General features: G+C 35.6%; 2 protein-coding genes across 2 annotated transcripts; both read left to right on the plus strand.

Moving 5' to 3' along the window:
• The first annotated feature begins 398 nt into the window (after positions 1-398).
• On the plus strand, positions 399-1,811 carry LOC127245357 (NAC domain-containing protein 41-like). Its single transcript, XM_051266190.1, has 4 exons — positions 399-606; positions 706-962; positions 1,041-1,100; positions 1,752-1,811. The coding sequence occupies exons 1-4, from the start codon at positions 399-401 to the stop codon at positions 1,809-1,811; spliced, it is 585 nt and encodes a 194-aa protein (XP_051122147.1).
• A 9,382-nt stretch (positions 1,812-11,193) lies between these two features.
• Positions 11,194-12,157, plus strand: LOC127245358 (NAC domain-containing protein 83-like). Its single transcript, XM_051266191.1, has 3 exons — positions 11,194-11,401; positions 11,502-11,758; positions 11,837-12,157. The coding sequence occupies exons 1-3, from the start codon at positions 11,194-11,196 to the stop codon at positions 12,155-12,157; spliced, it is 786 nt and encodes a 261-aa protein (XP_051122148.1).
• The last annotated feature ends 302 nt before the right edge of the window (positions 12,158-12,459 follow it).

A 12,459-nucleotide genomic window follows, 5' to 3' on the forward strand; every position in this document is an offset into this window, starting at 1 on the left:
TAATAATAATAAATAAATAAATAAATAAACAATATCATTATAGGCATATACTTGCTACATGTATATGCAATAAAACTTCTAATTTAATAAATTATATATAAAAATAGAATCAAATAATTTAATATGGCTATAATATGTCACAATATAAAAGATACCTTTAAAGTTAGAGAGAGAAATCCAAATAAATAAAAATGGTGATTTTTAAAATTGCGTCAAACAAGCAAATTGAGTGTTTCTTACGCTAGATGATTATGTGATTATGGCATCCGAAAGGTGCCCCGAATCCCCTATAAAAGGCCTTCACTCTCAACCTTTCTTCCCCACCGCAGCAGTTTTTCGCTCTAGGTTTCCTCTCCTTGAGTCACTATCAATTCCGAGATTCAGTTTTCGTTTCTGAAATGGCGAACGGGCTTGCTTTGGCGAGGAGCGTCAATCAGGGGGGGAACGACGGCGCCGCCGTGGGGCTGCCGCCGGGGTTCCGCTTCCAGCCGACGGACGAAGAGCTTGTGCTGCAGTACCTTCGCCGGAAGGTTTTCAACCACCCCATGCCTGTCTCCGTCATAGCCGAGGCCGATGTCTGCCGCGTCGATCCATGGAATCTGCCAGGTTACGTTAATTCGTAAAAGTTGACAGGATGAGATCTGTGTGTGTGTGGATTTAGATTTTATGTTGAAATTAGGGTTTTGATGTGTTTTTTGGGTGCAGGCGATGCTGAGGAAGAAAGATACTTCTTCAGCCAGAAGCGGGTCAAGTATCCGAACGGTAGCCGGTCGAACCGAGCGACCGTGTCCGGGTACTGGAAGGCGACCGGGGTGGACCGGCGGATCTACTACCAGGGGCGGGTGCTGGTAGGGATGAAGAAGACGCTGGTCTTCTACCGGGGGAAGGCGCCGGCGGGGGAGAGGACTGACTGGATAATGCACGAGTACAGCCTCGTTATCCCTGCCCACATTTGTGCACAGGTATGGATCGATCATGGATCTACTTGATTACTTCATTTTATCGATAGATTTGTGATTTTCTGCTTAATTGCGTTGCAGGCGAGGAACTGGGTGCTATGCAGGATTTTCCTGAAGCGCAATGGGAACCGACAAAGCGAGGCCCCAGGGGGGGTCGTGGTGGATGGCGGCGCGGATGCGCCACCGCCACCGCCGGCGACGGAAGTGGCCGTGGAGCCACCGCCACCGGCCCGGGTCCCATTGCTGGTATTTTCCGAGTTCCTGGGGCCGAGGAGGCTTGATCTGAATGTGGCGGCGCCGGCGGAGTCCGTGTGTGGAGCGACATGACCGAGGAGGCTGAGACGGAGGATTGTGCCGACAGTGGCACCTGCAAGGGCGAGGAGGAAGGTGGTCAGTGAGATGGAGGAGGATGAAGGAGGTGGATGGAGGATGGAGGAGGAGGACGTTGGAGAAGATGGATCTGCCGGAGGCAGATGTAAGAACAAGAATAATAATAATAGTAATTATTAATAATATTATAAAAACTATAGATAAAATGGTAGCTGCGATATATATATATATATAAATATGTAGCAGCTATTCCTTGTTGATATATTGTAAATTGCAGTGAAGGGGATGGGGATGGGATATACAAACAAATAATTACTCCCTGCAATTCTTGTTTCTCTCTCCATTTTTATTTTTTATTGTTAACAAATTGGAATGAAACTTGATTGAAGCAGCAGTGGGTGAGAACTCGGAAACGAACATGGATGGAGTAGCACTGGAAACACTGCAAATGATTACAACAAGCAAGAAGAAGAAGAAGAAGAAGAAGTCGCGGAAGCTCGATTTACAGGAAATATTCCCTAAATCGAACAGGTAAACAAAATAATAACAATAATAAAACACAACTGTATGTATGTATGTGTATATGTATCTCTAGCCACCGGAGTTTGACCCGTAACTGTTTTGATCGTAATCTAAAGCTTTGAACCATCTTCAAATTAATCCAATCTTTAATTAATCTGTGCTGCATATATATGGATTGTATTGTGCCTAAGAAATGATTGTGAACTTGTGTTCTTGAGTTCATGGATTTCAACTTTTGGGGTTCTTAGATTTTGTCAATCATATGTGATTTTTCTAGTGTGATATATTTTACTCTGTATTTGACAAAAGAAACATACTTATATATTTTATAGATATAGTAAAAACAAGTAATTGATGGGACTATGTGTTTTCTCTTTTTTCTCGCAAATATTCAACCAAACTCTATTTTAATATAAAATTTAAACTAAATTTTTTTGGAAGAAACAAGAAACATATACTACACAGACATATATATATATATATACATTTTGCAGTCATGTCAGGCGATTTGTTTTAGAGTATGAATCTCTTCTACTTGTGATATGAATGAGTTTAAATTTGTGTAACAAAATTTGGGGTAAAGAATTTTGAAGCATGTTTATTCATATTTTCAAAAGTATTTTTGTGATTTTTATTTTGTTTAAACAATAAAAAGTATGATTATATATGTACTGATGACTTAACTTTTGTCAAATTATTTTAAGTACTTGTAAATTCTTTAAAAATCAAAATGATTCGTCACAAACTATAGTGCAAGTTAAACGGTGAATAGTGCATATTTGTATATAAATCGGTATAATATCAAAATATATAATAAATATGAGTCAACGAGTTGCACTGATTTTTCATGTTGCATATACGTATTAAACGTATAAAGACAATATTTATGAAAAGTTTTATTTATTGTTATTATTATTAAAAAGCAATTAAAATCATAAGTATGTTTTCTTTATTATTATTATTATTGTTATTATTATTATTATTTATTTGTTTATTTTTAAAATTTCAAAGTATAATAGTTATCTAATGTGAAAATTGTAACTAGTTGAATACGATGGTTTTTTAAAGAAATTGAAAGAATGCAAATAATAATAAAAAAGAAATCATACATTTCATTTCTTATTTTTCTTTGAATTATTAATATTATACGAATATAATAGTATTTTATCATAAATTTTTTTGTATTAAATATTTATTATTATTTAAAAATATCTCATAAGGAACACATTTCATTTAAATATAATGAATTTTTTTATTTCAAAATATCACGACTTTGTTTGATTTTTATTTAAAATTGAACTTTTTATTGAGTTTTTGGTGTAGATGTATTGTGATGTAATATTTTTATAAAAAAAACAATATATTTGAATTAGTAATTTTAGTTTAAAATCAAAACCAAACACACACTACATCTCATATATATATATATATATATAAATATACTAGTGTTTGTTGGCGCGCTACGCTGCGCGTAGTATTGGTAGCGTTAAATTTTTTATATGTATAGTTGAAATTAATATAAGTTTCATTTAAACTATCTAAATATTATTGTTGACTACAAATAATAATAATAATAATAATAATAATAATAATAATAATAATAATAATAATAATAATAATAATAATAATAGTAGTAGTAGCAGGGTCTTAAAGGAGATCGGAGAAGATAAGGTCGGGCGAAAAAGGATGAGACGGCCGATACGGAGGATGGTCAAAAGAGGAAGTCGGGCGAAGAAGGATGAGACGGACGACACGGAGGTCGGACAAAAGGAAGACGGACGAAGAAAGATGAGGGACGACACGGAGGTCGGACAAAATAAGGTCGGGCGAAGAAAGCTGAGATGGAAGACACGGAGGTCGGTCAAAAGGAGGTCAGACGAAGAAGGATGAGACGGACGACACGGAGGTTGGACAAAAGGAAGACGGGCGAAGAAAGATGAGGGACGACACGGAGGTCGGACAAAATTAGGTCGGGCGAGGAAAGATGAGATGGCAGACATAAAGGTCGGTCAAAAGGAGGTCGGGCGAAGAAGGATGAGACAGCCGACCCGGAGGTCAGACAACTGAAAGGGCGGTCAGTTGGTCGCTTGATTGGGCGACCATTGAATCGTCTGGACGAATGGTTGTTCAGCCGATTGAAGAGACTAGATGATGGTCGCTTGATGGGGCGACCAATGAGTCGTTTGTTCTAACGACCAGTTAGTATCTGGATTGGTTGGTTGGTCAATCGTTGGGTTATACGGTTGGCGAGACGGTTAAAGACACGTGTCAATAGAGGAGGATTTAGTGGGCGGTTGACGTCGGTTGCTGTAACCGAACAGACGACGGTTCAAAATGTTTCTTTAGGGAATATTTAAGGATTTGGGTCAACAGCTGGGAAGGCATCTTCAATCATCTTCAATTGACATCAAAGTTAGTAAATTTCTTTTAGGGATCACCATTTACTTTTACAGTCTGTAGTATTTATTTTTCTAATTTACTTATGTATCGTACGGTGTCTAGAGATTCTTAATATCAGGCATTTATTTTATCAAATTCGAAGATAAATTCTATTTTCGGATTTTACTTTTTATTGTTGAAAAAATCAATCAACAGGACGACACAGAGGTCGGTCACTTGGTCAGACAGTAGTTCAGTCGCTTGAAAGGGCGGTCAGTTGGTCGCTTGATTGGGCGACCATTGAATCGTCTGGACGAATATTTGTTCAGCCGATTGAAGAGACTAGATGGTGGTCGCTTGATTGACTCCTCAACTATTTCCTATTTTAGTGGTTACCTACTTGACTCTTTGAATCATTCTCAACATTCCCCCTTGATTCAAATGAGGTAACGTACAAGCGCGCTTTAAGATCTTCAAGCTATGCTTTTGGAAGTGCTTCTGTGAATAGATCAGCTAACTGATCATCAGATTTGCAAGAAGCTACCATTATTTTTTCATTTGCAATTAGCTCTCGAATGTAGTGATGCTTAATCTCTATGTGTTTTGTCATTCCATGCATGACCAGGTTCTTAGCTATGGCTAAGGCAGATACACTGTCACAAAACATGATTGTAGCTTCTTTTTGTTCCTGATATAAATCGCTGAGTAATTTTCTCAACCACACTGCTTGACACCCCGCTCCTGTGATCGCTATGTACTCTGCTTTGGTAGATAATAGTGCCACCGTGGGTTGTTTCTTTGACGTCCATGAAATTGGACCTGAACCAAGAGTGAAACAATTGTCTGTCGTACTTTTTCTATCATCCTGAGCTCCCGCCCAATCACTGTCTGTGTAATATGTTCGCTCCAATTTTCCTTCCTTCACCACATACCATACTCCTAGATTTTTTGTTCCAGCGACATATCGAAGAACTCTTTTATGCATGAATCTTGAGATTAAACCCACTCGAGATTTATGCATGAATCTTGAGATTAAACCCACTCGAAAAGCAAGATCTGGTCGGCTGTGAGTTAAATAGATAAGTTTTTCCCGCTAAGCTCCTTAATGTTCTTGCTTCCGCCAATCCAATTCCATCGTTGGGTGTCAATTTTCATTTACATTCATTGGAGTCTCTACAGCATTACACTTCTTCATACCAAATTCCTGCAGAAGATCATTGGCATATTTTTGTTAGGAAAGAAATATGCCATTATTGGTTTGAGTAATTTATAAACCAAGAAAGTAACTGAGCCTCCCCAAGTATGTCATCTCAAACACATGCATCATCTCATTCTTGAAGTCATTAATAAGCTGCATAGATGAACCGGTATAGATAATGTCATCAACATATAGGCTAATCAGTACCACATCAGACATACCTTCTTGCTTGATATATAGAGTTGGTTCATTTGGGCTTCTTTGAAATCCATTTTTATAAAAGAATCCATCAATTTTACTATACCAAGCTCGTGGAGCTTGTTTCAAGACGAATAAAACTTTTCTCAACTTGTACACTTTGTCTTCATGATCAGGAATCACAAACCCTTCTGGTTGCTGCACGTAAACTTCCTCTTGCAAGTCCCCATTCAAGAATGCGGATTTGACATCAAATTGGAAAATTGTCCACATACATATAGCCGCAACAGCAAGAATTAGTCTTACAATTTCAATGCAGGCCACCAGAGAAAATGTCTCACAATAGTCGACTCCGTATTCCTGTACATAACGACGCACCACTAACCTTGCTTTATGCCACTGGATACTTCCATCTGAATGGTATTTAATCTTGAATATCTATTTCAGACTGATGGGTTTCTTTCCTTCTAGTAGATCCAATAATTCCCATGTTCCATTTTTCTCTATGGCTAGCAATTCTTCATTCATTGTTTGCTTCCATACATCACTTTGCATTGTAGATTCAATGCATTTTGGTTCTTCGGTAACCAGTGCGAATGTACAGGTCTCAACATTATCAACCTTATCACATTGATCGGATGCCTTATCACCGCTTTCATCATCATTACCACTTCAATCTGAAACCTACGTTTAGGAATTAAACCACGAGCACTTCTGCGCAGCTGCTGTTGAGGAGTCTTTTCAACCATTTGACCTTCTTTTCAGGATGTTAGTGTGGTGTTGCTGCTACCTTCTACTGGAGGGTTCTTGCTTAGGTCATGATCTTCTTCCTGCTCTTCAAAGGGAATCATTTTATGCATGGAAGTTTGTGCTGCACCATCTTCTTCAAACGACAAGTTCTCATCAAATTGAACATCTCGACTAATTACTATCTTTTTTTTTTCTGGATCAAACGGTCTGTATGCCTTTGAATTTGAGTTGTAACCAACAAAGATATATTTCTTTGTTTTTGGCTCAAGTTTGTGACGAATAGTAGTCACCATAGCATAACATAAAAAGCCAAAAATGCGAAAATGATTAATTGATGGTTTAAACTCATACCAGGCTTCGAAAGGTTTCTTGTTCTATACTACTTTCGTAGGACATATGCTGATTAAGTAAACAGCAGTAGCGACTGCTTCAGCCCAGAAGTCATTTGCCAGGTTTTTCGCAGTAATCATAGAACGAGCCATTTCCACTATGGTTCTATTTTTGCGCTCTGCTATGCCATTTTTCTCTGGAGTATAAGGAGCAGTGAGGTCCCTGTTAATTCCATATGCTTCATAGAATTTTTTGAATTGCGTTGAACAAAATTCTCCTCATCTGTCAGTCCTCAAAACCTTAATCTTTTGACTGCTCTGGTTTTCTGTTAATGCTTTGAACTTCTTAAAGCATTCAAAGGCTTCAGACTTGGAAGTGAGAAAGTATACCCAACACATTCTTGATAATTCATCAATAAAAAGTAGAAAATACTTGTTACCAGCATGTGATTTTGTTTTCATTGGACTACAAATATCAGCATGGACTAATGCTAGTTTTTCTCCAGCTCTTTTTGATTGTCCTACAGGGAAAGATCATCCGTCCACGTCCCCTTCCTCGAGATGTAGCACTACCTCTGCCCCGGTTTGATGCAACACATGCTTGCTCCCCTTGCATTTGGAAGGCTTGTTCTTTTTCTTCTTGTGTACTTCTGTTAATTCTGACTTTATTTGTTTGTAAAGAGCCCAAAAGTTCATCCACTGTGTAAGTGGATAAATCTTTAGACTCGTCTACTGTTGTAATTACATGATCAAACTTAGGGGGTAAGCTCCTTAAGATCTTGGACACAACAATAACATTTTCCACATTCTCACCATATGCTCTCATTTGACTGACAATTGCCGAAATCCTAGCAAGATAGTCTTGTATCGCCTCATTAGATTTCATGACTGCTATTTCAAAATCTCTTCTGAGGTATCGCAGTTTTACTGTAATTGCCTTTGCAGATCCTTCATATTCAGTTTTGAGGATATCCCATGCTGAAGTTGCAATTGCGATCCGTAAGAAAATTGTTTTATCGATGGCTTGCTGAATGAGAAATAAGACTTTTGCATCTCTCTTGATTGCTTCCTTATCATCTTTATTTGTTGCAGAGATTTCATTTTCAACAAATTCCCACATATCTTGTGACCTGAACAAGGTCTTCATTTTGATACTCCAAAACTCATATGCATCACCTTTGAATATGGGGATTTGAGGTTGGGAAGCATTCATACTGCTTGACGCCATTTTCAGTAGGCTAATTGAGGAGCCTAAGTTTGCAAAACCCGGCTTTGATAACAGAAATGTTGGTGGTAACAGATCACAAGAACACACTCATAACATATTAAACAAACGTCTCTGTTTGATTGATAATTCAGAACATGCGCAAGTAGATTAAAAAAATTAAACAAAATGCAGAGAAATAGAGATAAAGCTAGCAGCTTCTGACTTTGTTATTGACTCCTCAACTATTTCTGGTTACCTACTTTGAATCATTCTCAATATTTAAAGGTAATATCTAAACGTTTATATTCTTTTTATGGTATAATTTTGATATTGCTAGAAATTAATTGAATATTTAGTAATTTTTATTTTGTTGATATAATAATATTTAGTTTATCTAATTTGAAAGAATACTCATTCATGGAACAATTTTAGTTTTATGTATTATATGTTGTTTGAGTTTTCGTTGAATCATCGTGTATATTGAATTGTTGGTTTTTTTTATATATAATATTTTTTAACTAATATTTTGTGATTTTTTTTTTATTTTTCTTGCTCTTTTTCTATTTTTAATACTCATATTAAGTTTTCTTCTTTTTTTTTTCATTTTTTTCCTTTTTTCCGTTTAAAAAAAAATTCATATGTTTCTTTTTTTATTTTTTTTTATTTACTTTCACTATTTTATTTTTGCATTCAAATTACTAATATTTTTCTATTTATATTATTTTTTTTTTCAATATGTCACTAATGATTTATTTTTTAAATTTTTTCATTATTATTTTTTAGAACTTAAAAAATGGAAAAGCTATGGGATGCCAAAAAAAAAAAAAAAAAAAAAAAAAAAAAAAAAAGCTATTGGACATCAAGAAAAAAAAAGAATGTTGAAATCGAAGACAAATGAAGCATATATCAATGCCAAGAGCAGCATATATCTCAAAATATTAATTTAGTTTCATGTGTATTTTTTAGTAGAATTATGTAAATGTATCTTATTAAATATTGTATTGACACTACAAAAAAATAATATATTTGTAACGGAATTCCGTCCCTAAAGTTCACGTAGTTAACGTAATTCCATTACTAATTCCGTGTCTAATGTCATTAGCAACGGAAAAAATAGATTTAGAGACAAAAAAGTTTTGTTACAAAAATAATTTTTTCTTGTAGTGTGATGTTACTATATGTATTTAAAAATATTAATTTTTTTAGTGTTTAGAAAATATAATGTTGTATTAATATTTTTTTTATTGCTAATATTTATAATATTGAATCCTAAAATTTAAATTTTGAATCAAATTTGTATTTCTATGCACATGAAAAAATAAAATATTTTATTTTCATTGTTTAAATATTAATTATTCATGAAAAAAAATTTTCAAATAAATCGTGGAAATTTATGCGGAAAATTTTTGTAAACTAATTATTATTTAGATGTGGCAAAATATATATCAAATCTATTGTTGTGACAAATAGTGTGTCAAATAAGTTGTCAAATAGTATATCAAACTTATTGTTGTGGCTAATTTTATAACGAACTTATTTTAAAACATCTCTTTTCTATTTTAATAAAAATAATATATACTAATAGTAAAATATCTAAATTACAATATATCTTTACATATATAATTACTTTATACGTAAAGTCAAAAGTAAAAAATATCAAAATTTTTTACACAATTTCACTAATCAATAAAATACTATTATTTCTTATTTTACTACAAAACTCCAAAAGATCCATTTGGAGTGGGATGGATGGATGGAATAATTAATTATACATTATTTCATCAGATCACCAAATAAAAAAAATATAATATATATATACACATTTGTCATTTATTGGGACATTTACAATATTTACTCTTTATTTCAACCGTCACCCACTCAATCCATACTTTTAATAACTTATATATATATATATTCATGTTTATTTTGTTGTTTTTGTAAAAAAATGTAGCATGTTGGCGTGTACACTATAATTTATTTATTTATTTTATGGTTGCTTTATTTTATTTTAATTTATACTTATCTAGTGAAATGTTTGGATGTATTTGGTTGTAGTTTGAAAATCAATTTAAGTTTTTATTTAAATAGCTAGTATTTTGATATAATATTTTGTGAAAAAATATTATAAATGTATTGTTAAAACATATATAATTGGATCAACATGTGTAAATTATAATTTAACTAATGATTTATTCTTTATCGAAGAAATATCAAATTTACGGCCCAAGCGTTTTCAATAGGGCCATGTATGTAACTTGAATTAAAAACCGATCCAATTTATTGAGACAAAATATAATGACATTGGACGGAAGTTAAGAAATGTATTTAAACACGAAAACCACTTAAATAATACACGTGTATAATATGTAAAAGCAATGTACATCCAAATGACTGTTGGAATTTTATTTGAACGAGAAATATGTTAAATGATACACGTGTAAATATATATCGATCATAAGGACAATGTACGTCCAAAATAACCGACAAATTCTTATTAATGTAAAATTCACTTAAATAATATGCGTGTACATATATCTAAAAGCAATGTACGTCCAAATTAAATGATCGCTGCAAAGATAAAATGATATGTAACTTCAATTAATATTTTTTTCATTGTTTGTCGCATATATATACCCGATAATTGTATAAAAATGCACTCGAAACTCACATATACTGACCTCCGAAAGCTCATTACAAATACTTTTATTTTAACTTATTTACGTAGTGTCAGAAATATTTTTATCCAAACACCAAAATTAAAAACGTACAAAAATATCTATATAAAAAAAATAAACAATATCCTATATACGTGCTACATGTATATGCAATAAAACTTCTAATTTAATAAATTATATATAAAAATATAATCAAATAATTAACATAGCTATAATGTCACAAAATTCACATTATATTTTATATTTTGTAACAATAGGGTAAAAAAGAAGGAGACATCTAATTTAATAAATTATATATAAAAGTAGAACCAAATAATTTAACATGGTTACAATATGTCACAAAATTCACATTATATTTTAGATTTTGTAAAAAATGGGTAAAAAAAAAAAAAGCAGAGGCAAGTTAGAGAGAGAAATTCAAATAAATAAAAATGGTGATTTTTGAAATTGCGTCAAACAAGCAAGCAGATTGATTGAGTATTTCTTACGCCAGATGATTATGTGATTATGGAATCGGAAAGGTGCCCCGAAACCCCTATAAAAGGCCCTCACTCTCACCCTTTCTTCCCCACGGCTGCAGTTTCTCGCTCTAGGTTTCCTCTCCTTGAGTCAATATCAATTCTGAGATTCAGTTTTCGTTTCTGAAATGGCGAACGGGCTTGCTTTGGCGAGGAGCGTCAATCAGGGGGGGAACGACGGCGCCGCCGTGGGGCTTCCGCCGGGGTTCCGCTTCCAGCCGACAGACGAAGAGCTTGTGCTGCAGTACCTTCGCCGGAAGGTTATCAACCACCCGATGCCTGTCTCCGTCATAGCCGAGGCCGATGTCTGCCGCGTCGATCCATGGAATCTGCCAGGTTACGTTAATTCCTAAAAATTGACAGGATGAGATCTGTGTGTGTGTGGATTTAGATTTTATGTTGAAATCAGGGTTTAATTGTTTTTTTTTGGGTTCAGGCGATGCTGAGGAAGAAAGATACTTCTTCAGCCAGAAGCGGGTCAAGTATCCGAACGGGAGCCGGTCGAACCGGGCGACCGTGTCCGGGTACTGGAAGGCGACCGGGGTAGACCGGCGGATCTACTACCAGGGGCTCGTGCTGGTAGGGATGAAGAAGACGCTGGTCTTCTACCGGGGGAAGGCGCCGGCGGGGGAGAGGACTGACTGGATAATGCACGAGTACAGCCTCGTTATCCCTGCCCACATTTCTGCACAGGTAGGGATCGATCATGGATCTACTTGATTACTTCATTTTATCGATAGATTTGTGATTTTCTGCTTAATTGCGTTGCAGGCGAGGAACTGGGTGCTATGCAGAATTTTTCTGAAGCGCAATGGGAACCGACAGACCGAGGCCCCAGGGGGGGTCGTGGTGGATGGCGGCGCGGATGCGCCACCGCCACCGCCGGCGACGGAAGTGGCCGTGGAGCCACCGCCACCGGCCCGGGTCCCATCGCCGGTATTTTCCGAGTTCCTGAGGCCGAGGAGGCTTGATCTGAATGTGGCGGCGCCGGTGGAGTCCGCGTTAGAGTGGAGCGACATGACCGAGGAGGCTGAGACGGAGGATTGTGCCGACAGTGGCACCTGCAAGGGCGAGGAAGAAGGCGGGCAGTGAGATGGAGGAGGAGGAAGGAGGTGGATGGAGGATGGAGGAGGAGGACGTCGGAGAAGATGGATCTATCGGAGGCAGATGTAATAATAAGAAGAAGAAGAATAATAATATTATAAAAATTATAGATAAAATGAAAGCTGAGATATATATATATATATATATGTAGCAGTTATTCATTGTTCATATATGTAAATTGCAGTGAAGGGCATAAACAAATAATTACTTCATGCAAATCTTGTGTGTCTCTCCATTTTTATTTTTTTTATTTTTATCGTTAACAAATTGTGTATGAAATGAAACTTGAT

This window comes from Andrographis paniculata, unplaced genomic scaffold (genome assembly GCF_009805555.1).
Source record: "Andrographis paniculata isolate CXL003 unplaced genomic scaffold, ASM980555v1 Contig22END, whole genome shotgun sequence".
Lineage (NCBI taxonomy): Eukaryota > Viridiplantae > Streptophyta > Magnoliopsida > Lamiales > Acanthaceae > Andrographis > Andrographis paniculata.